Raw genomic sequence first — 25,170 nt, forward strand, 5'->3', positions numbered from 1 at the left:
AAGTGAGAAAAAGAGAATCAGCCCAGCTTTATGCAATTCAAAAGCAAGAAGCATTAGCTTGCTGTAGAAGCATAGATGCACCATTGACAGTTTCCCTTTCGCATCCAGTATGTGCCAGGATGAGTTTAATTGGCTCGTGTGCGTGTGCGTGTGCGTGAGCATGCGGGTGTGTTGCCAGGAATTGGGCATTGAGTTCAGGCCCCAGTAAATGTTAAGCACTTTATCATTGACCTACACCTGTGGTCCCTGATTTTACTTCCCTGTTTTGTATGTTTATTTATTTGTTTTGAGATGGGATTTCTCTGTGGGGTCCTAGCTTTCCTGGAACTCTGTAGACCAGGCTGGCTTGATTTTAGTTGTGTGTGTGTGTGTGTGTGTGTGTGTGTGTGTGTGTGTGTGTGTGTGAATTTTGGGGTTTCTCCATGGAGTCCTGGCTTTCTTTGAACTCACTCTGTAGACCAGGCTGGCCTTGAACTCAGAAATCCGCCTGCCTCTGCCTCCCAAGTGCTGGGATTAAAGGCATGTGCCACCACCGCCCGGCTTGGTTTTAGTTCTTAATTGCCTATTGTAAGGCATCAAGATGTTCTAGAGGGTAAGCCTGCCTTAGACGACAGCACTTTTTCTTTTTCATTAGGCATCCTACTTGCCTTGAAGAAAGGGCGTGGCCCCTCCTTATTAGACAGGTGCCAAGGTGCATCTGTGAAGGTCAGAGGACAACCTTCAGGAGTCAATTCTCTCCTTCCACCTTGTTGGTCTTAGGAACTGAACTCAGGTCATCAAGGCTTGGTGGCAAGCTCCTTTATCCACTGAGCCATCTTGGCCTCCCTCCCTCTGCTTGCTTAACTACTGTACAATACCCAAGCCAGGAAACGGACACTAGTATACCACATGAATGTGGTTATTCCTTAGCATTTTATCATGTGACGAATTGCATAACCTTTACGTATACATACATGTATAGACTCTCCCACCACTGCAGGATGCTCCGTCATGTTCATTTCTATAATGTAGTCCCATTCACTTGCCTTCTAGCACTGTCCCTAGCCAGGCAACCCCTGATCTGTCTATCTCTGTGATTTCATGTGTTATTAGGTGGAATTACTGAGCTCAGTAACCTTCTAGGTTGTTATTAACACAGAGTCGTTTTCTTGAGAGCCCAACCAAGCCAATGCTGATCATTCAGTGGTACCAAGGAGCTCAATCATTCAGCCACTAAAGGGCACTTTTATTGTCTTCTATAAGCGTTCACATGTAGAATTTTGTATGGACCTACACTTACTTTCTCTGGGTTAGATGCTTAGGTGCCTAGGAGGGTGATAATGTCTCATTTGAAAGAAACTGAAAATTATTTTTCAGAGTACTGTACCCAGGAGGAGTTGGAGCCATAGGGGAGAGGCAGATGAAGGGCACTTTGCTGGAATGTTATAGATCGTGACTCTATCAGTGTCAGCAGACTAGTAATTATACCATATGTAGTTTTGAACTGACCATGGGTGAAATTGCATCAAGAGCCCATGTAGCTTCTCTGTGTAATTTAGAAATTATATTTACTTATTTATTGTGTGCATGTATAGGTTAGAGGACACTTTTTCAGTGTTGGCTTCCTTCTTTTACTATGTATGTCCTGGGAATGGAATTCCTGTCCTCAGACTTGGTGACAAGTAACTTTACCTACTGAGCCACCTCACTGGCCTTCTTTTTCTTACCACTACATATGAATTTGAGCTACAGATGTAGCCCATTCATCATCATCATCATCATCACTAATTTAAATAAAATTGGAAAAAATCTCATTTTTTTCCAGTCAATTTTCAGTTTGCCTCACAGCTATAAAAAAAAAAAAAAATGTAACTTGAGCTGAGAAGCTGGCTCAGTGGGTAAAAGACATTTGTCCCCAGGCCTGACAACTTTGTTTCCCCTTGGAAGGTTTGATATTTGAATCTTCTGAAATTGCCAGCAGATCGACAGGAGAAGAGCAACACAGGTATATTTGCTCATAATTCTAACCTGACTTGGGGGCCCGGGCCTGGGAAACGGTCTGACTTTGACAGGCATATAGAGATGTGACTGGAAAGAAAGAGGCATGAGCCACTAAGAATACACCGACTGGAGAGTTCCGGGAGGTCTGTGTGTTCCAGTACCAGCCCTTTGTGCGCAGTATTTCTTCCTCCAGAAATGGAACAACACTCTTTTTTTTTTTTTCTGCATAAAAATTATTGTAAAAAAATGTTTTTTGGTTTTATTGGTTGACTGGTTTCTTAGTTTTCTATGAGTTGTCTGTGTAAATGTTCCCAATTAAATACCAAATTCTATACTAATTTAACAAATCCGTTCTCAAGATATTCTCCAACCTTCTGACACTCTCTAGTCCTAATTGCTTTCTGTTAGCATGAGGGCAGCTGTCAGCTCTAGTGTCCCCTCCACTGTCCGCCCCCCAGGATCCCTCCCGTTCCTTTCCAGCGGGCCAGTCACTGCTCTCCATCAACTCTCTTGATTTATTCCTCTGTTGTGCTGATCCTGTCCCCTGACTCACCATTTCACCAATGGAGCGTATTTCCTGGTAAGTTCCCAGTTGGCTGAGATTGGCCACAATCATTTCCTTGTCCATTCCACTGCGGGAACAGTGGCACCAGCCCACTCACCCCTGCTCTGATTTAGATCCCTGGAGATTTCTCTTAGGCTTTTGTAAGCCCTGATCTGGAGTTAAGGGTACATTCATTCTGGCTTCCCTGAGTGTTTCAGTGTTTCATAGTAGAAAGGGTGTTTGTTTGTTTGTTTGTTTGTTTGTTTTTCTTTTCCAGGTCATTTTGTTCATATGATGACCTTATTTTTACAATTTTAACATTGTCCAATGAGTAGGTGGGAGTTTCAGAGTTGAGAAGGGTGGAGATCACGATGGAGCCTGGGAGGGGGACAGCAAGTGCAGAAGAGGCATAGGGGGAGGTGGAGGAGAGAGATGTTGTGCTGATCCTGTCCCCTGACTCACCATTTCACGAATGGAGCGTATTTCCTGGTAAGTTCCCAGTTGGCTGAGATTGGCCACAATCATTTCCTTGTCCATTCCACTGCGGGAACAGTGGCACCAGCCCACTCACCCCTGCTCTGATTTAGATCCCTGGAGATTTCTCTTAGGCTTTTGTAAGCCCTGATCTGGAGTTAAGGGTACATTCATTCTGGCTTCCCTGAGTGTTTCAGTGTTTCATAGTAGAAAGGGTGTTTGTTTGTTTGTTTGTTCTTCTCTCTGGCTGGCTTCTCTCTGGGGGGAGTGAGGCCGAGCAGGAAGGAACCATGATGCTGTGGGCAGCAGGGAATGAATGCCATGACCACAGCTCGTTTTAGGGACTTTAAACTGGAAGCATATCCAGGATAAATGTGAATGGATGCATGGCTGGAGAGAGGTCTCAATTCAGAAACATGGTCCTGGAACCTTTGAAAATCACCTGGCAAAGCTGGCTGGGCCTGGTGGTGTTTACCTTTGATGCCAGCACTCGGAGGCAGAGGCAGTGGATCTCTGAGTTTGAGGCCAGCCTGGTCTATATGCTGAGTTCCAAGACAGCCAGTTCTATACAGAGAGTTCCTGTCTTGAAAAACCAAAAGAAGAAAAGAAAGAAAATCACCTGACCATAGGCTCTATGCCATGTTTGAGGATGGGAGCCAGGAACTGTGGGGAGAAAAGGGGAGAGGACTTAGCTAAGCCAAATAAAGAAATCTGGGTTAACGACTATGTCACCCCTGGGTATTCACTAACAAAACTCCAAGTCAGCACCTCCCAGAGCCACATGCACATCAGAGTTTAAGGTAGCACTTTTCACAGCTATGGAAATGACCTAGGTGACCACCGGCCAGGAAATGAGCAGCCTTTGTTACAGTGGGATTTCTTTTTAGCTATTAGGAAGAATGGAGTTGTGCCATCTATAGGAAAACAGATGCACCAGGGGCGAGCATGGTGAGCATGTCACAGGAAGACACTATCACAGGTCTTCACTCACTTGTGGATTTAGGTTTCATATAGGAACAATGGGGATGACAAGAGAGGGAAGGGTTGCTGTTTATGGGGAGGAAATGTGATCAGAATATATCTACATGGGCATGGCCTCATAAGCCCAGCATAAAGTTTTTTTTTTTTTTTTTAAAAGATGTATGTATATGTGTGTGTGTGTGTGTGTATGTATGTATGTATGTATGTGGTCACTGTCTTCAGACACACCAGAAAAGGGCATCAGACCACATTACAGATGGTTGTGAGCCACCATATGGTTACTGGGAATTGAACTCAGGACCTCTGGAACAACAGTCAGTGCTCTTAACAGCTGAGCCCTCTCTCTAACCCCTCAGCATAAAGTATTTTTAAAATGAATGAATGAATGAGTGAGTAAATGAATGAATGCCTGAATGACTCTGAATCAAACTTCAGAAAATAAAATAAGAGCAATTTTAGGAAAGCGCATTGAGTTTTGGGAAATAAAATTTTTATTTTTTTATTTTTTTGGTTTTTCGAGACAGGGTTTCTCTGTGTAGTCCTGGCTGTCCTGGAACTCACTTTGTAGACCAGGCTGGCCTCGAACTCAGAAATCCGCCTGCCTCTGCCTCCCAAGTGCTGGGATTAAAGGCGTGCACCACCACCGCCCGGCGAGAAATAAAATTTTTAAATTACCTTTTTAATTGATTATTTGGGAATCTCACATCATGTACCCCAATAGTGCTTACCTCCCAGTTTTCCCATGTCCATCCTCCCCTCCCCCATGACCTACCCACCCCCACCCCCCCAAAAAAAAGGGAAAAAAAGAAAGAAAAAACAAGTTCATTTTGTGTTGTCTATGTACTCACTGGAGCACGCTCACATTCTTAGTGGCCAAACCCCTGCCCTCAAGGGAGGATGATTCTTTCTTTGTTCTCACCTGCATTCTCTCCAGAAGCCATCAATTTAGGAAAGCCATGTGGTGGCTGGAGAGGGCCATGGACAGTTCTCCCGCACGCATTGACATTATCGTGACTTCAGCTGTCTGCTCAGATAATGAACACCCACATGGGCTTTGGTGGTAACACAGGCCACAGGCATCAAGACAACCTTTGGCCATAGGACCACCAACCCACTCATGGCCCTCAATGGCTGCAGAGACCACTGGACTCAAACATGGCCTCAGGTGGCTACACATGCCACTCACATCAGGATCCCCCTCCAATCTCCCAGGCGGCAAAGCCTTAAGACATTACCAAGGCGTCAGGCAGTGACAGAGATGTATACACTCATTAATCCAAATGGATCACAGGCTTCATCCTGCCTGGGGCAGCAGCATAGACCACAGACACCAACTTGGCTTCCGGTGGCATCGAGGACCATGGTGGTCCTTCCAGGAGGTCCGATCCAGAAAGTGAACTTTTCCTCATTCTGGCCCTCTGTCATTGCCCAGAGCTAGGGGGATCCTACAGCTGGAACAGGTCTTGGGGCTAAGTCTGTATCTGCTTAAGCACGAGGCTACTGTATACCCCGTCCCACCAACCCTGCTGGGCAATGACAGCATGTCAACCTCAGCACTCTCTCTCACCCGTCACTCACTGCCAATCACGTCTCCAGTTCCGCCTCTCTCCATAGCACATGCTATGGTTTTTCTCTTTTCCACCTCTCCATCATTGTAGTGGTGCCAGCTGACCAGCGCCTCAAGGCAGAGGCGGCCCTTTGGAAATGAATTTCCAGTGTCAACAACAACCTGAGCTGTTGTTTGTCCTCTCGGATTGTTCAGACTCTACCCGCAAATGCAAAACAGTTTACTGACTCTAATTAACAAACAAATAGTCGACTCTGTTTGCAGCCATGATGTTTTAGACCACTTGATAAGTAGTCTTCGAGTTAGGGGCAGCATTTCGCAGGAGATGGAAGGAGGAGACCTACCTTACAATTGAATTGAGATGGCTTTTTTTGTTTGTTTTTTGTTGTTGTTGTTTTTTTTTTTTTTTCCAGAACCTGGGGACATGGCTGACTTGGGAGCAGATGAGGCCTCTTCCAGGTCAGAGAGTCCTGAGCAGGATGGCCAAGGCTCTGAGGACAGATCATTGCTCCAGCAGAGGCTGGCCATCAGAGAGCTCATCGACACAGAAGTCTCCTACTTACACACGCTCCGACTCTGTGCCTCTGACATCAGAAGCAACCTACAGCAGGTACTCACGCGGTCCCACAACCTGTCTTTTTTAGGAGCAGGAGTGGGCTGCCTCTTAAGACCTCTCATTATAGATATGAGCTGCAGGTCTTTATTGATTGGCCATGTAACTTTCAGCAAGGCCTTGAATGACTTGGGTGTGTCCAGCTTGCAGCCTATTAGCCATAGAGGCTGAGGATAGCTATGAACTTAGCCTGACATAATATAGTAAACTTAAGCCGGGCGGTGGTGGCGCATGCCTTTAATCCCAGCACTTGGGAGGCAGAGGCAGAGGCAGGAGGATTTCTGAGTTCGAGGCCAGCCTGCTCTACAGAGTGAGTTCCAGGACAGCCAGAACTACACAGAGAAACCCTGTCTCGAAAAACCAAAAAAAAAAAAAAAAAAAAAATAGTAAACTTACTTAAAACAGTATGAACAATCTCATTGTTGCCTTCTTATGTAACTCAGTTTTGCAAGGCTATTTTTTTTTTGAAGATTTATTTATTTATTTTGATTTTTTTCATGCATTGGTGTTTTGCCTGCATGTATATCTGTGTGAGGGTGTTGGATCCCCTGTGACCTGGAGTTACAGAGTTGTGAGCTGCCTTGTGGGTACTGGGAATTAAACTTAGATCCTCTGGAGGAGCATCTAACCAGTGCTCTTAACCACTGAGCCATCTCTCCAGCCCCTTGAAGATTTATTTTTATGTGTATGAGTGTTTGCTGGCATATGTTTATATAACTGTGTGTGTGCCTGTGGGATTCCCGGGAACCAGAGTTACAGATGGTTGTGAGCTACCATGGTGGGTGCTGGGAACCTGGATCCTCTGTAAGAACAGCAAGTGCTGAACTAAACAAGCTATTGGATAGGCAAGGAAGGAGCAGGAGCAGGCTGAAAAACCTTCAGGTCCACCTCCATTACCCTGATTCCAGCAAGGCTTGCCTCCTAAAGGTTCCATAGCCTTTCCAAATAACGCTACCAGCTGGGGAAGAAGTTGTGATTTGAATATGAAATGTTTCCCATAGGCTTGTGTTCAAATCACAACGCTAGCCCTTTGCTTATCCACAAACTAGCCTTGCTGGACATCCATGCTGGACACGCTAAACTTGATCTCTCTCTCTCTCTCTCTCTCTCTTTCTCTCTCTCTCTCTCTCTCTGTTAAGCAATTTGGGGATCTAACTTACAATATCCCCAAATCTTTTCCAACATTGCATTGGGCGGCCAGTCTTCCCAAGAGTGATAGGACCCCAGATAGCATGAGTGCCCAGGTCTGTTCCCGATAGTCTCCTACCAGACCCCAAGTATCTGCATTTCTGTTGCTTCCAGTTGCCACCTGGAGATCTGGACATACTGTTCTCAAACATCGATGACATCATCCAAGTGAGCAGCAGATTCCTTCAGGGGCTGCAGGAGACAGCCTGCCAGGAAGGGGAGCAAGCACACCTGATTGGTAAGCAAAAAAGACCCAGGTACTCACTGGATTGCTTGCCCGTGGCTTTGTCCTCAGCCTGTGCTTACTGCAGAACTGGCTCCAGACCTCCAGGGGAAATAGGCAAAGGAGAAGTCTGGGTATGACAGAGGCAACAAGGCACTCATCGTCTGATGCCTGTGGCCCCACTCTTGTCTTCCTCGAGACACACTTTTAACATACATTTCTGGGAGGAAATGTTGATACCACAGTGCTTCCTAGTTTAGTCAACATGGTACTGGTATTTATTTATATATTTTTTATATGTATGAATATTTTGCCTGAATGCATGTCTCTGGACCATGTGAGTGCCTCATGCCTGCGGAGGCCAGAAAGGGACATTGAGTCTCCTGGAACTGGAGTTACAGATGGTTATGAGCTCTCCCATGTGGGTGTTGGGATTTGAACCCAGTTCTCTGGAAGAGTAGTAAGTGCTCTTAACTGCTAAGCCATTTCTCCAGCCTCTCTTTTTGTTTTTAATTAATAGATTTTATTTTTTAGAGCACTGTCAGGTTTTTTTTTTTAAAGACTTATTTTATTATTTTTAAATTTTAATTATTTATTTTATATGAATACACAGTCGCTGTCTTCAGACACACCAGAAGAGGGCATTGATCCCATTACAGATGGTTGTGAGCCACCATGTGGTTGCTGGGAATTGAACTCGGGACCTCTGGAAGATCAGTTGGTGCTCTTAACTGCTGAGCCATCTCTCCAGCCCAAGCACTGTCTTGGATTTATAGAAAAATGACCATGATACCGAATGTCAGAATTATCTCAAACCTTGTTTTTAATGCAGCAGTCTTCTTTGTCTCTTATCCCTATAGTGCTACCCTAGTTCCTTTATTTTTCCCACCCTGTCTCACCTGCTCCCTGTAAGTAACTGGTTTCCTATTAGAAGACACAGAACCCCTTAGGAAACCGCTGGGGGTTTGTTTCATCTTCTCCGTGTGTTCTAGCTTTACTGTATCTGCTCTTGAAAGTAAGCTGACATGAGACCCCAGCTCAAACCACTCCCTCTGCTTCCTGCTACCACTGGATTACAAACTGAGTGCCTGGCTGCACTCCACTTACGCTGATACCCTCAGCAAGTTGGCTTCAGTATCCCATTTGTTTCCGCCCTGGTGATGGGCTCACAGACACACCAGGGTCTGTGGCTGTCCTCAGGCCAGGGTTACCTGACTCTGGGCCTTACCATTCCCATCCACAAGCTTGAGAGTCACTCCTCCCCTGGGCTTCCTGGGGCTGGCTACTTCTGCTCACTGGCAGATGCTCACATTATCTGTAAACTCTTCCTCAAATAGACACCTCCCCACCCCCCACACCTAGTCTTTGATGTTTATTTGGCTTTACTCTGACTCCTGTAATATATAGTCATCCCTTGGTATCTGCAAGGGCTGCCTTTCCAGGACCCAACCCCCCCACCAGGTGCTCAAGCAGACCCCTTGTGTAAAATGGCATAGAATTAGCATAACCCCCAAGAAGCTCTCCAGTATACTTGAAATCATTGCTAGAGGGCTTATGCCAGTTATCACCGTGCAAGCAATGTATAGAAAGTTGTTATGTTGTTATTCAGGGATGGGGACAGGAAGAAAAGGTCTCACATGTTCAACACAGACACTTTTTCTTTATAAGAGGTGTTTGACACAATTTAACTGTAGGACAGAAGAATGATTTTTTTTTTTTTAAAAGATGAAACAGCATTTTAAATAGAAGTTGCATGGAGATTTCTAATATTCCATTAATGTGTGAGGATGTTCAACCTGCTGATTACAGGAAATGAATGGAAACTACAGCAGGCACAGAAGCAATGTCTTTTGTTTTTGTTTGTTTCGTTTTGTTTCGTTGTTGTTTTTTTCAAGACAGGGTTTCTCTGTGTAGCTCTGACTGCCCTAGAACTCACTCTGTAGACCAAGGTGTCCTTGAACTCAGAGGTTTGCCTGTCTCTGCCTCTCGAGTGCTGGGATTAAAGGCTTGTTGCTACCACTGCCTGCCACGAGGCAATTATTTAGATGGGTGCTCCAAAATCCAGAAAAAATTGAGAGCTGACATGATACCACAGGTAAAAAACTTCACACCTAACATTGCATGTTGGGTCACAGTTAAAAGACCTCCAGAAATAGGACAGAAAAATAAAATAGGGCATAATTGGGCAAGAACTGTGTTGGAGGTATATAAAAAATATTATGAATATTCATATGTCATCTTGGACCTCAGCCCTAAGAGATTTCATTAAATGTTTACAAATATCCCCAAACTTGAAAAATCCAGCACTGGAAGTGGTGCTGGTCTCAGTCATTTTGCACAGGTATTTTCACCTGGTCTGTATAGGTTATTGGCCTGCCGTCTATACAGGGTTTCTTAAACTGTATTTAAGCTGCATGCACAGGTTATTAGCCTGCCACCTACACAAGGATCCAGCTCCTCTCCCAACTTCTTTTTACTGAAGAAAATTTTACACAACTAAGGGGTGGAGTATATGGCTACATAAAATAGATAGACACGCCAGATAGTGGGGACACACGTCTTTAATCCCAGCACTCAGGAGGCAAAGGCAGGCAGATCTCTGAGTTTGAGCTCAGCTTGGTCTACAGCTCTGGTCTTCCAGGACTAGAAAAACCAGACACTCTGTCTCAAAAAAAAACAAAAAACAAAATAAAACAACAACAACAAAAAGCAAACAACATTTCCTGATAATCACAAATAATTTTATTTTAAGACATGTCTTTTATACTCATAATTTTGACATTTATTAAAGTTGAAGGCAGCAGGGCATCATGTCACACGAGTTTAATTTCAGTACTCAGGAGGCAGAGTCCAGCCTAATCTAAAAGTGAGTTGCAGGCCGGCCAGAGCTACATAGTGAGACTCTTTTGTCTAAATACAAGAACAACAACAATAAAAATTATAAAAACAAATTTGCATACTAGTGAGATATGTGTGTTTATCTTCATCTAAAAATTAAATCTTGGTTGAATATTAGATACTTTAGGACATAAAAGATCTTCAGGTTTTTTTTCTGAGTTAATCAATATTTTGATTTGATCATTATTAATGTTGAGAATTTTACTTTGTCTGAATCTGTAGCACACACGGCAGAAGTGTAGGGGGTCATTTTATTTAAAAAAAAAAAATGATGAAAATTCTGTCCTAATCCCAAGCCAAAATTTGACCACATTTAAAAAATTAAACTCAAGTCAAGCAGTAAATTTTATTTATTTTTATTTTTTATTTATGTGTTTCTGTCTCTGGGTGTATATGTCACATGTGTTAACGTATCTCTGAGAGGCCAGAAGAGGGCAGTAGATTCTCTGGAGCTGGAGTTACAGGTGGTTGTGAGCCACCCAGTGTGGGTGCTGGGACCTAAGGACCCGTCCTCTGACAGAATAGAAAATTATTTCTATGAACTACTGAGCCATTTCTCCAGCCCTCTGCAGCAGATAATACTAAAATCAGGTATTCTATCATGAAGTGATCCAAAGATACACTAACTTGATACATAGGGAATGACAGTAGAAAAAATATTAAAAGTCTTGTTTTACGCAAATTAACCACTCTGTTTCTGTAAGAGCTGAAAACTTTGTACATACGGAGAAGATGCCGCAGCTCCTTTCATAGTCTCCAGGAGTCTCAGATCTGAGAGGTGTTGCAGGCAGCGTTCACTGGGGTTGTGTATCATGATGACCCCTGCAGAGGAAAGTGCAGATGCTGCGTGTGTTTAAAACCAAGGCTGTGTTCGATGAGGCCACACAGGTGGGGCAGACAGAAACTCCTCAGGTTCATCGTGAGTTCGATTTAGAATTGATCTCCAATTGCCCTGTGCTTGGAATTTTTTTTTACTCTTGCCAAACTTTCCCAGGCCTCATATTCAGGTCTGCAGCCAGCCACACCTGGGGTCATGTCTTACAGTTTAAGAACCTGGACCCTACACCATTCTGTGACCCACTCAGCAACTGCACGAAACGGATGAAAAGTAGAAACAGACCACCGCAGAGCAGACTCAACCTCCCAACCCCAAGTAAGGGACATACACACTTGCCGCTGATAACCCTTGCTGCTTATTGCTGCCCATCAGGTAACTTATTCCTGGAATTCCAAGAGGAGTTTGAACAAGTCTATAAAGTCTACTGTGTCAACTATGACCAGGCCCTGCTGCTGGTCAAGGCATACCAGAAGGAGCCAGAACTGCAGAAGGAAATCCAGGGCATCATCGCAGCTGCAGTGTGAGTAGCATGTCTGGGGACATGTTCAAGTCTTGATCCTGCTCAGGCTACTTGGGGCCTGTGTCAGCAGCCAGGCCTCTCTCTCAGTCAGGAAGGTCTTACTGCCAAGCAGTGCTCATGTCTCAGTGCTCTCAAATAAGGCTCTACAGCTGCCTTATGCTCCTGGTTACAAACATACAATCTTGTTTCTCTCCTTCCCTTTCTCCCTCCCTCCCTCCCTCCCTCCCTCCCTCCCTCCCTCCCTCCCTCCCTCCCTCCCTCCCTCCCTCCCTTCCTTCTTTCCCTTCCTCCTTCTCTTCTCTTTTCTCTTCTCCCCCCCCCCCCCTTCTGTCTCTCTTTCTTTGTTGTTGTTTTTCCAGACAGGATTTTTCTGTGTAGTGCTGGCTTTCCTGGAACTCAATTTATGGATCAAGGTAGCCTCAAACTCAGAGGCCTCTGCCTCCAAAGTGCCAGGATTGAAAGTGTGCTATATCATGCCCAGAACACATATCTTTTTTTTTTTTTTAAAGAAAAACTATTACGTCTGCTTTTCTACCTCTATCCACAATAGGGTTTCTCTGTAGCCCTGGCTGTAGTCCTGGCTGTCTTGGAACTCTCTCGGTAGAGCAGGCTATCCTTGGAACTCACAGAGACCCTCTGCCTGCCTCTGCTTCCCTAACTTGAGTGCTGGGATTAAAGGCATGTACCAGCATGTCTGGCTAAACTTCTAACCAGAAGCCAGTTCCATCTGTCTCTCTCTTGGAGGTGCTTCCACTTAAACACATGTTGTTCCTCATCCTTTGACTCTCAGCGCACGCACGCACGCACGCACACTTCATGCCAGCTTGTTTGACTCGTATCGGTGTGTGGACAGACATTCGGTTTGTTTTCATTCTTTCAATATTATAGGCAGGGCATTTTTTTTTTTTTTTTTTTTTTTTTCAAGATTTGCCATCATCTTACTCTGCTGCAAAGTACATTTTTCAGAAGTGCAGTGTAGCTAAAACCTCCCTGTAAAGGTGTGCCCATTTATATCCCTGTCAGCAGCATGCGTTTGTCCCACACAGCCTTTCCAGTGCAGCGTGCCATCCAACCTTAGGAGGCTTGCCCTGGATTAGGTCAGGAGGTGGTCTCTGTCTGGCTTTATTTTGCGTCTATCTTACGACAAGTTGGCCATCTCTTTGGACACTGAAGAGTCCTTTGTGGATATTTTCTTGTGATTCATCCTGTTTCTATATTAAAGATTTGTGTGTGTGTGTGTGTGTGTGTGTGAGTGTGTGTGTGTGTGAAAAGCAGATTTCCGCCGGGCAGTGGTGGCGCACGCCTTTAGTCTCAGCACTTGGGAGGCAGAGGCAGGCGGATTTCTGAGTTTGAGGCCAGCCTGGTCTACAGAGTGAGTCCAGGACAGCCAGGACAACACAGAGAAACCCTGTATCAAAAAAAAAAAAAAAAAAAAAAAAAAAAAAAAAGCAGATTTCTTTTATTATTTGTGTGATTTATTTGTTATTGGCTCTCATTGTACTATTTTCCTTCTATCAAAAATTTAATATTTCTGTTTCACATTTCTCAATAATTTCATCCATGAATGCTGTATTTATAACATTTCACCCCACCCCACCCCACCTTCCTCTGCCTCCAACTTCTTCTGGGTCCATTCAGCTCCCTCTCAAACTCAGGACTTCTTCTTCTGTAATTATTATTATTGTCATACACATGTATATATATGTAACATATATGTATCTATCTATATATGCATACACATACACATATACATGTACATATCCTACTGAATATATTTAGTGTTGTTCATATGTCTATGAGCTGAGATCATAGCTACAAACAAGGGCTGACCACTTGGGATTAGACAATCTATCAGGAGCTCATACTTGCAGAAGTCGGATTCTTCCTTTTTTGGTAGCAGTTAGTTGCCTGTAGCTCTTCATCCAGAGGGTAGCTGGCTTATTTTTTTAAAGAAGCCAAGACAAGAGGATTGCTATGAGTTCAAGGCTAACCTGGACTACGTAGCAAGACCATATCTCATAATATCAAAACTTGGCTGGACGTGATACTGTACATTTTTAATCCCAGCACTCAGGATTCAGAGGCAGGAGGATCTCTGTGAATTTGAGGCTGGGTGCATAGAGAGTTCCGGGCCAGCCAGAGTTACATAGCAAGATCCTGATTGTAAACAAAATACTCCAGAGACTACAACAGTGAAAACCCAGAACCAATGAGAAGCTACCAAGCACAACTTAAGAAGCTTGCCAAGTGGAAATTGACGGTCAGGCTTGAGAAATCAGGCTGGTGGAGGAAGGACAGGGGAAGCCATCATTACCTTACACAGGTGTTCCTTCGTGCCCCAGAGAAAAGTGCTGAGCAGGTGTGTGCACGTGGCATGATAGGAAGCTGGGCCAGCCTTTCTCGTCTGTCTTGTCTTTCTCTCTGTCTTCAACCTCCCTCCTTCCATCAGAGTCTCTTTTTCAAATACTCATATCCTAGATCCTCTTCTTAAAGGAAAAAAAAATAATATTTGTTTCTCATATGTCTCAAAAACATAGGCTTTTGCAGGGTTATTTGTTGTGAGGCAGACTACAAAATCCAGGAAAGCTAGAGCCCAGCATGGGACAAAAGGGAGTAGTGGAGACTGTGGCTCAGTGGGGGAAGGCGTTTGAGTGCTGCCACCAAACCTGACTGCCTAAGTTCACTCTCCAGAACATGGTGGAAGTAGACAACAGACTCCCACAAGTTGTCCTCTGGCCACGTACATGTGCTGTGGCCCACGTGTGTCCATATACATACACTCAAATAAATGTGCAGATATTAAAAATAAGACATTTCTTTAGCTTTCACTTCTGCATATTAGCTGGGCTCAGTAAGTGAACCTTCTGTTCTTGGCTCAGTATCCCTGCATCTGACCTGCAGCCGAGTATCAACTGCAGGTCAGCTCTGCTGACCTTGCTAGGCTTCTCTACAGAGGAGACACAGAGCCAGCTCAGGTCTGGACATATGGCCTGAGTGCTTCCTGCAGCTGGTGCTCACTCGATCGTCACAGGGTTCCAGCGCAAGGGGAAGGGCAAGCCACTGGGCTTCCCAGCCATTCAGATCAAATCTTGTAGCCAATGGAGAAAGGACTATGGAAATAGACAGCACTCCTTGAGGGGGTTTCAAAGGCGCACGAAAATGGAGTATTTGAAGACATTTTCCTTTGCAAACCATCTGCCTATGTTGCCGTATGGAAATGTGAGTCTCCTCTGGCCAGAGCCCCTGCTTTTTCAGAGCGGTGGAAACCTAGGTAGGATGCCTGCCATTGGTTCCATCCCCCTTCATCCCCCAGCCATGCTAGAAGCAATAACTAGTTGGCAAGGAGATTGCTTGTTTGTCCTGTTTCTGCAGCTCCAGAGCCAGGCCGGTGTGGTGGCAGATGGGGCTGAGCCCCTTCCTGTGAGAGTCGTTCCATGTCTCAAAACCAATTTCCTTATGGGTCTGAAGGGAGTCCTAACAGGGCTTGGTGGAGCGTAGACACACGACACAAGGCTAAATAAGTCCCGGCTATTCTAGTCATCTCCGCCAGGCAGGAATTGTGTCGCTCTGCAGTTCTCAGTCCTGTCTTGCAATGTCTCCTTTTATACCAAGTATTAAACGTATTTATATTTTTGGTTGTGAGCCTAGCCTTTAACTGCTGAGCCACCTCTCCAGCCCTTAAACGTATTTATTATCCTGCAATAAATCCTAGAAAATGGAGCCTACCTGTAAACAAACTGGGGGAAGCCAGTATAATGTTAAGTCTAACATGAAGGAGAAAGAAAGGGAATGCATTTTCTAGCAATGTGGGTTTCAGTGTGCACTCAGGCACCAGAACTCCAGAAGCTGTGAGGAGACTCTCTAAAATTAGCTTGCCTCTATATGTAGTGAGTAAGTTTGGAGGTCAGGAAAGAAAATCCCGAAGCTGCACTGCATAAGAAGTACAAGAAAGTGAAGGAACAGAGGGTTGTGTGCCTTAGGATAGCAACCCATGGGGGAGGCAGACCTGACTTCATGTGTATGAGGTGCTAACAATAATATAACATGATAGCTCACCCACCTGGGAAGTCAGGAAATGAGAATGGATGATATCCTTGTAAATATCCTGAGTCTTATGTATTAAGGTGGTATGTAAAAGTCCAGTAGTGTGTTGTGTGTCTGGACAGAGTCTGAGAGTCACGGAAGTATTTTGGCTCTTGGAATCATAGTATATTTTGGGCCCTGTTCAGGCTCTGAGTGATCAGAGGGACACATGAGACCCGTTCTCTGTAGCACAGGTCTGTATGTAGGATATTGCCATTCCCAGTGAGTTCTCTCTCTCTCTCTCTCTCTCTCTCTCTCTCTCTCTCTCTCTCTCTCTCTCTCTCCCCCTCCTCCCACTTCTTCCAACTTGTGGATCAAGATGTGAGCTATCCCTGCTCCTATGCTTTTGTTCCACCAACCATCATGGACTCTAATACTCTCAAACTGTAAGCCCCAAATTAAATTCTTTTTACAATTTTGTAAGTTGCCTTGGTTAGGGTGTTTTATCCCAGTCGTACCAGTAGTAGAAAAGTAAGACGGTGGCCTCAGAATGTATATTTTCACCTTTGTGTGGATTAGCTGTCAGGATAACCTGCCCTTTAAGACAGAAACAAAAGCTGGACAGGAAGCTCTATATTAGGAAGGAGTGGTGTAGGAAGGGAGCCTTAGCAGAGGAGAGCCAGCCCTGGAAACCAATGTTTTAGAAGGCTGGCAGACGGAACAGTGTTTGGAGAAGGCAAACAACCTGTTTTCCTTTATCAGCTAATTGTGTTTGTCTTAAATATGAAAATAATACCCAAATTATACTCAAACACATGAAGTCCATTGTCTGTTGGCCTTCCTACGGGATTACCATTCTGATTCATTTTCTTCTATATAGCTACAGACAGAATGATACAGAGGCTGGTAGAGAAGCAGGCAGGAGGTGGTGGTGTTTTTAAAAGAGACTCCTACGCTATTCTAAACCTTTATTTAATTGTAGCTGTGAATATTGTCTCACGACAGTGTGGGCAATTCTGCTGTGTTCCTTTCAGGGCTGCATAGAGCTTGCTCCAGGATGGTTCTCAGATTCTGCTTTACTCCCCTATTATTCTATCAGTGGAGTGTGTGTGTGTGTGTGTGTGTGTGTGTGTGTGTGCTCGCACACACAATCACAGAGTTGCTAAACAACTTACCTCTACCCTTGTTTGCTTGAGCCAAGATTTCTGTGGGTAGATATCTAGGCTGGGGTTGGTGGAGCAAAGGATTTATATATTTCAAAAATATTGCCCAACTGTCCAAGACTTCAGCCTGTGACACTCCTGAGAGAATGAAAGAAGCTGTTTTCTGCCGAACTCCCCTGGCCTTCTGTGTTACCCCTCCATTCCTGTTATCTATACGAGATGCCGCATACGGTTTTCCTCCATGCTATTTTAAGAAAGCTACAAATGTGAGTGGCTTCCACCATTCTGCACTGGTTCCTTGGTGACATTAAAAAAAAAAATGCAGTCATCTCTTTAAGGACCCCTAGGCCTCTGATTTGTACTGTGGTGACAGTTGTCCCTGGGAGGCAGCTGGCTCCCCCCCACCCCCCCATCCCCGTGGAATGTCAGCTTAGAATGGAGTTCCCAAAATACCCGCCCACGGTTATCTGAGCTCAGGACACCCTTAGGGAGAGCAGATGGACAGCCCAGGTGAAGTCCACCCGTTGTCCCCCCTCGGGCTCCCACCTGCTACGTCTATTCTTAGCCTCTGAGCTGATTCTTTCCTGAACATTTTGGTCTGAAGAGTTTTCTTTAGGAAGAACTTGAAGGCTCTGTTCCAGGGCCCTGGAGGCTGGCCCGTAGGAACACTTGTAAGTCTTGTAGGAGATGCACTGAGATAAGTTAGGGGCTGGAATTCTATACACCTTTCAGAATCTGAGAATAACCAAAGAAGGCCTTCTGCTGGAGCCTCTCCCCAGTGGCCCTTGACCTGCCTCAGTGCTTAAGAGCATTGCTTGTTGTTCCAGAGGACCCAAGTTCAATTCCCAGCATTCATATGGCAACTTACAACTGTCTGTGATTCCAGTTCCAGGGAATCAGAGTCACTCACACAGACATGCATGCAGGCAAAACACTCATCAATGCACATGAAATAAAATAAATAAATCATTACATTTTTTTTTCTGATAAAAATTCCAAACCTACAGGAATTTAGGATGATATGATGAAGGTCCTCCTACCTACCACCTGAAATGAGAGTTAACCCATCAATATTTTCTTATCTATTTTTATGCTAAGCTATTTAAAGGAAGTTGTTACTTTTCCCATATGCTCTAAAAATTATGCTCCTGTGGTACTTTTATGCTCATTTATTTATTTAATATGTGTATATGCGTGCATGTGTTTGTGGAGGTCAGAAGACAACTTGTAAGAATCAGCTCTCTCCTTGTACCATGTGAGTTTCAGAGACAGGTCCTCAGGCTTTTTGGTAAGCTCCCTTACCTGTTGAGCCATCTCACTGGCCCTCAAACCTTTTTTAAGCAATAGCCCTGTTTTGTTAAGTAAAATAACAAGTGAGTGACCTCTGAGTCTTGGGACATTATCTGACTAGAGATGTGACATCACAACTGAGTGCAGTTCAGCATGTGATTCTGATGCCCTGGTAAGAAGCTAAAGATGGAAACAGGGGATGGGGCTGTATAGAAAGCTATAGGACCACACGAAGCCACCAAGGGAACACGTGGAGGAAAGGGCTCTAGCAGGCAGAAAGAATAGCCCATGGAATGAGCAGACGCTGGTCAGAGGGTCTCTGGGTCCTACCGAGTAACACCTGTCAAGGAAGAGCGTATAGTCAGCCATATTTGCTCCTGAAAGTGTGAATAGGGCTGATAGAGCCCTGGATTTTGTACAGATCAGGAATCAAGGCCCAGGAGTGGCTCTGTCTGCCTAATATTTTAGATTCCATAAGTTACAAAAAAGACGGCAGGGGGAGAGTGCACTGCCTGATATCACACACTCTCAGTGACAGAGCTGGACCACTGGTCCCCTAAAGGATGGTTTCTACCCGCCTAATAGCAACCTTCTCCCTCAGGCCACAAGCTGGACCTTCGGGTCTCAGTTTCTTACTTGTAATCCCTCTGCAGAGGATTACCAAGTACCCCCTCCTGCTGCAGAAAATCCTGGAGAACACACCTGGGGATGCCAGTGCCCACCCTGTCCTTCAGAGAGCCACCTCTGCCTTCCAGGATGTGAACAGCAATATCAACGAACAGAAGATGCGTAAGGAAGTGGGTAAGGACTAGTGTTTAGGGGTTTAGTTGATAGTCACCATGCATGTGCTGGAAACCAAACCCAGGTCCTCTGGAAGAACAGCCAGTGTGCTTCTCTCTGTCTCTCCAACCTTCATGTTTACTTTTTTTTTCATTTTAAAGAATTATTTATTTATCTTATGTATACTGTAGCTCTATGCTGTACATTGTTGCTGTCTTCAGACACACCAGAAGAGGGTGTCGGATCCCATTACAGATGGTTGTGAGCCACCATGTGGTTGCTGGGAACGGAACTCAGGACCTCTGGAAGAGCAGTCAGTGCTCTTAACCGCTGAGCCATCTCTCTAGTCCCTTCATGTTTACTTTTAAGACAATTACTTCAAATTCATAAATATTTGCGGGGCAGGACTTCTGCACACATGTACAATGTCCAGCAGTTGGAGTGGTGGTCAGTACATTGTTTGAAGTCTAATTCTTCTATGCTTTTTTTTCCCCTTCAATATCTTTTTTGATCCTTAAGACTCCTAAGGCCAGTTCCACTTCCCATTTGGGTAAACAGAATATATATGGTTTACAGCCATATATATTTAGTGTCGTCATATATACAGCCACTGGGTTGTAAGGAACAGAGAGAGTTTCAAACATAGGCCTGGGGTCTTTGAGGTTTCTTTAATTCTTGTTTCTTCATCCCGGGGACAGGAGGCAGAGGGCAGAGGTGCTGAGCCAGGAGGGTTTGGTGGACCTCGATAAAACTTTAAGGAAACTTTAAGGAAAATTTTAAGGGGGGGGGGGAAGCTGGGCAGTGGTGGCGCACGCCTTTAATCCCAGCACTTGAGAGGCAGAGGCAGGCGGATTTCTGAGTTTGAGGCCAGCCTGGTCTACAGAGTGAGTTCCAGGACAGCCAAGGCTACACAGAGAAACCCTGTCTCGAAAAAAACCAACCCCCCCCCCCCAAAAACCAAAAAACCAAAAAACCAAACCAAACCAAAAAAACAACAACAAGAACAAAACGTTGCTGGGGACGTCCCTTCACACTCGCTGTCTTAGGTGATTTTCCCCCAGCAACCTTTCAAGATGAAGTCCTCATTTTATAGACAAAAATAAAGTTAAAAAACCAAACAAACAAAACCAAGGCCCCAAGGAACCTCGTTTAAAGTACAGCAGGCCGGATGCTCTTCGGCCTGCAATCACACCTGGGACAAAGAGAACTTCTCATCCTGCCAGCTGTAATTTGGTGGAACAGAGTGCTAAGTTAGGAGGAGATGGGGCTGTTTGCCTCCTGGGTCTACCTTGATCACTCACGGTGCCTTTTCTTCTGTGTCGCTACAGCCTTAAAGTATACCAAAGTGGAGCAGCTGAGCCTTCGGGAGCGGCTGGCCCGCATCAACACACATACTCTTTCCAAGAAGACCACCAGACTGAGCCAGCTGCTGAAGCAGGAGGCGGGGCTAGTAGCCAGGGTGAGCACATGTTTAGGTGGGGGAAGTTACTGGGATGAAAGCAGGATGGGTACCTTTGGAAAGCAAGGTATCTGAAGCTGAGAGGGAGGGACCACACGGAAGTACACCACCTGATTTTCAAGAGCCAGTATGGGGCTCACATTGCTTATAAAGGAGCCAGGCTCTGAGCTTGGACAGGACACCAGTCTGAACAGTTCCCAGTCTAAGCTCAGGCTAAGTGAGTGCCTCTTCTAAAGCAGTAGCATTTAAGCTGCAGGACTAAGTAGGGTTTTTTGTTTTTGTTTTTTTTTGTTTTTTTTTGGTTTGTTTTTTGATTCTTTTTTTTTTAAGTTTTATTTATTTATTTATTTATTTATTATATGTAAGTACACTGTAGCTGTCTTCAGACACCCATATGAGGGCATCAGATCTCACTGCAGATGGTTGTGAGCCACCATGGGTTGCTGGGATTTGAACTCATGACCTCCAGAAGAGCAGTCAGTGCTCTTAACCGCTGAGCCATCTCACCAGCCCCTAAGTAGGTATTCTTATCTCAATTTTCACACAAGGAAACAGAGGCTACCAGAGGATGAAGTGTCTGCCCACAGCCACACAGATAGAAAGCAAGTGAGTCTGGACTCATATTCCAGTGTCTGATAACAGGGTCTGATGCCAAAACTACCCAAAGTCACTGCTGTTTGCTTTTGAGACAAGCCTTTGCTATGCCATCCTCATAATCCTCCTGCCTCCATGTCCTAGGGTCTGGGCTTACAGGCCTGTGCCACCACATACATATATTAACAAAGGCCCCACTCAGTTGTAGAGCTGGATGAGCCAGCTCTTCCTGTCTTTCCAAAATCCGTGGAGAGGTGGAGAGATTATCTCTGGTGAGTGCCTGAGGCAGAGAAACCAGTTACACACTGCCCCCATGTGGCTCTTCTGACCCTCGCACATGTGGCTTTACTTACAGACAGAAGACAAGGAATTTGATGACTTGGAGGAAAGATTCCAGTGGGTGTCTTTGTGTGTGTTGGACCTGAAAAGCAATGTGGCAGCTTACATGGATAATCTGGAGGTGAGAGCCCTGCAGAGTCCAAGGGCCAGGCCCACAAGCTACAGAGGTACCAGCTGCAGGGACTCTGGGGTGAGGTGTCAGCCAGGTGGGCTGACAAGCATACTGCAATCCATAGCCACAAAACTGGGGGACTAGAGGCAGCTCCTAGGCCCATTAGAGTTCTCATGGGTCAGGGTCAATGATCCTTTGGAACTGGAATTACAGATGGTTGTAAGTTGCCACGTGGGTGCTAAGGAACCAAACCCGGGTCATCTGCAAGAACAGTAAGTAGTACTCTTAACCACTGAGCCATCTCTCCAGCTCCTGGCTCTTTCTTTTTTATGATTGATTTGAATGGGAGCAGTTCATTGGCTTACAGAAAAGCATGAATAGAATTTGCAGAGCGTGCACATGGCAAAAAGATTCACCAGGGTGGCACACAGAATAACTGTGGTGCTAACAAACCCCAAAGGAGTGAAGAGATAAGGACCCCAGCTCAGCAAGCCTCTTCTAATCCCCCAGGTTGAGCAAGGATAGATGGCATATGTGCTTGCTAGTTATGGGGAGGTATGTGGAGACCCTGGAAAACTACTTGGGAGGTCTGCTGAATTCGGGGTTAGGCGTAAGATGGTCATGGTGGGACCTAACCACTTATCTCTGTTGGCCCCAACTCAGGCTTTCCTCTGCTTCCGGCCACATGAACAGAGTCTGGATATCCCCGGGGGACCTGCAGAACAGTACTGCAGCCTAGCGAGGGACCTTCAGCTCCAGGCCTTCCTGCAGTTTGTGAGTGGGATATCTCCTCCCCCTTCCTCTGACAGGCAGGTGGTGGGGCCGACAAGGGTAATATTTAGAAGTCAGGCACTTATACAACTGTCACATCCAATAGGGGAGGGAGCGCTATTCCTGCGCTTACTGATAAAAATAGCCCAACTGATGTGCAGTGAGCCGCACCCTGTACCAGGCAGCGTGCCCGCCTTTTTCATTCCTGACCTCATTTACCCCTCAACACAGGCTTTCAGATGAGGCACTATTAATAGTCCCGTTCTGCTAATGGCAGCTCCAGGCCCAGAGAGCTCCATCTCTTGGGTCATTTATACAAATGGAGTCTGAGTCCCAAAGTATCATTCTATACAAGAATCTGTTTCAAGGTCTTTACATAATAACAACATCAAGAAGTACCAAGAGTTGTGAACCTTCCCAGGCTGCACTTTGAGGACCCTACATACTAACTCCATTTCCAAACCATAAGAGCAAGACTCAGTGAGGTTAGAACAGGGTTCTGAAGATTTTTCCACATCAACTTCATTCCCTGAAGAACTTTTATGTGACCTAGATATATAAGTGTATGCAATAAGTATACAGATTTACTGATGATAAACCATAAGGGAATATTTTAAAACAATTCTTTGTAATACATCTAATTTGACCATATATTAAAGGTAAAGGCACATCTATGCCCTAATGTAATGGTGTGCGGTTTATTTTTACACCAGTAAAATCTTGGCTGAATATTTAATGCAGATATGAGACCTCTGGACACAGAACATCCTCAAAGGGTTTCAGAGTTGATGAGCGTTTTGATCATATAATCATCAACACTGAGGCCATCACTTGACATAAATACACATTTCAGAATTCATTTTGGGTCAGCGTACGTTGAGAAAGCTTTTACAGTTGCTGAATCTTGTTCAGTCATGACCCTATACGGACTGTCATCCACAGTTTAGGCAGCAGGGGGTTAGGATATGCTAAGTCACAGCTTGTCAATGGAGGGGACCTAGAACTCCAGCTATGTGCCTACAGCCTTACCTCCCCCCCCCCCAGCCTCTACCCTCTGCCACCCACTATTCCAATTCCCATGCTCCCTTCTCATTACAGAAGCAGCGGTTGAAAGGCCTGGTGTGGCAACCATTGTGCAGTCTGGCCGGAGCCCTGCTTGGCCCTCAGAACTTGATCAAGAAGCGTCTGGACAAACTCCTGGACTTCGAGCGAGTAGAAGAGAAACTCTTGGATGTGGGCAGTGTGACCTACGAGGAGGAGGCGGCCCGGCACACGTACCAGGCCCTTAACTCCTTGCTGGTGGCTGAGCTTCCACAGTTTAACCAACTAGTCATGGACTGGCTGGGCCAGATCCTTTGCACGTTTGTGGTCCTCCAGAGAGACCTCGCCGATCAAGTGCTACGAAGGGCAGAGAGCAGCATGGCTCTGGTAAGGTTCCTGGGACTAAGGTTGCTGTGGCACGCACATAGCCAGGCAAGGGCCCAGCAGTTGTCAGGGCAGCGGTGGGGATAATATGGACTGAATAGGCTGCTGGGACCCAGGACTCAGCAGGACCCTCGAGATGTCTCTCATGCCTTTTCTCCATCTCTAGTGGAAGCAGAGGCCAGGCTGGACTCTCGGTCACCCTAGGTCATCCTGGGACTCAAGAGTAGAGGAGGTTATTCTGGGAAAACAGCAGCAAACCCTCCCTGGAGGGTATGACGAGTTGGTGACAGAGACAAGTGTCTCTTCTGTCTAGTCAGGAGTAGATGTGTCCAGCTGGGATAACTACCTGAACTGCTAGCAGCCGTTTCCTGTTTGGGACCTTTCCAGTTACTGCCTCACTCAGTCCTCAAGCAATCCCATACAGGGTGGGGTCCTCTCAAAAGAAGCTGAGGCCCAGAGAGGTAAAATAGCTTGCGCAAAGATGCAGAGAGGACAGGAGGTTTTACATCTGACTGTGCAGTAACAGAGCTTTGAACACAGTGATCAAGAGCCTCTCAAAAGGAACCATCAGCTGAAGGTATAATCAGATTCCAAAGAGACCACCACGCACAAACTTGCGGTGGAGAATTTAGAAGTCTGAGTTGGTGCGGGAGGCGCATCTGGCTCTGTAACATCAGTGTCATAGCTGAATGGCTCATGAGTCAGGCCTTGGGAGCCATTTCCATGTTCTTCGTCCCAACATTGCCTTCTGTGTTTCTCTGTCCCACTCCCCGACTCCCCCTTATCCCCACTTCCTACCTCCTTACCTCCCCACTCCTGCCAACTTTCCAATCCATGGTCCCACCCAGCTGCTGCGGCATGTCCTTCCCTCCGACACGTTGCTTGAGCGTCACCGTGTCTCTGTACAAACTCGTCTTCACTTGGAAATGCCTCAATGGTTCCCTAGGCCTCTCTCAATGCCTACCATCCAGTGACAGATGAACCAGTCTTTTCAGGAAGTTCCCAGAATTCTTGTTGCTCTGGAAGAGTGGAGACTACCTGTTCTCACCCTCTGGATACCAGCAGAACTTAGGGGGTGGTTTCTCCTTGGGATCTCTTGCTACTTACTACTGGGCCCTGCCTCCGGCATACTGTCTGAAGTATGAAGTTGAACTAGGCCTAGTGCTGAACAATGAGAAGAGTGAATCTGATTGGATAACCCTTCTGTTTTTCTTCCAGTTTCCCCTACTAGTCTGACATTTGGGTGAGCAGGGCTAAGGATGCCAGAGCGGGAGGTTTATAGGCATAGAAAGCGCATGTGTGGTGGTGGTGATGGGAAAGCAGAGGGAGCGTCTCCTGATTGGTCCTGAGCTATAGATGGCTATGACCTGCCTAGGATTGCTGCCAAA

The 25,170-nt window shown here is 45.6% G+C and overlaps 1 protein-coding gene across 6 annotated transcripts in view; it reads left to right on the forward strand.

Moving 5' to 3' along the window:
* The window catches only part of Arhgef37 (Rho guanine nucleotide exchange factor 37), a 45,516-nt gene that overhangs the window by 9,805 nt on the left and 10,541 nt on the right, over positions 1–25,170 (forward strand). For 2 of the 6 annotated variants that reach the window (XM_034517628.2, XM_076912572.1), the window contains exons 2-9: positions 5,960–6,156; positions 7,462–7,585; positions 11,679–11,826; positions 18,904–19,103; positions 20,411–20,541; positions 21,491–21,595; positions 22,250–22,360; positions 23,456–23,785. In XM_034517628.2, coding sequence (XP_034373519.1) covers positions 5,971–6,156; positions 7,462–7,585; positions 11,679–11,826; positions 18,904–19,103; positions 20,411–20,541; positions 21,491–21,595; positions 22,250–22,360; positions 23,456–23,785 — 1,335 coding nt within the window. In that variant the 5' untranslated portion in view covers positions 5,960–5,970. Of the gene's footprint in view, positions 1–1,926; positions 1,985–2,460; positions 2,561–2,591; positions 3,014–5,959; positions 6,157–7,461; positions 7,586–11,678; positions 11,827–18,903; positions 19,104–20,410; positions 20,542–21,490; positions 21,596–22,249; positions 22,361–23,455; positions 23,786–25,170 lie in introns of those variants that run through there. The other 4 variants (XM_076912574.1, XM_076912573.1, XM_076912575.1 and 1 more) reach the window with 4 other exon arrangements.

Source organism: Arvicanthis niloticus, chromosome 14 (genome assembly GCF_011762505.2).
Source record: "Arvicanthis niloticus isolate mArvNil1 chromosome 14, mArvNil1.pat.X, whole genome shotgun sequence".
NCBI lineage: Eukaryota > Metazoa > Chordata > Mammalia > Rodentia > Muridae > Arvicanthis > Arvicanthis niloticus.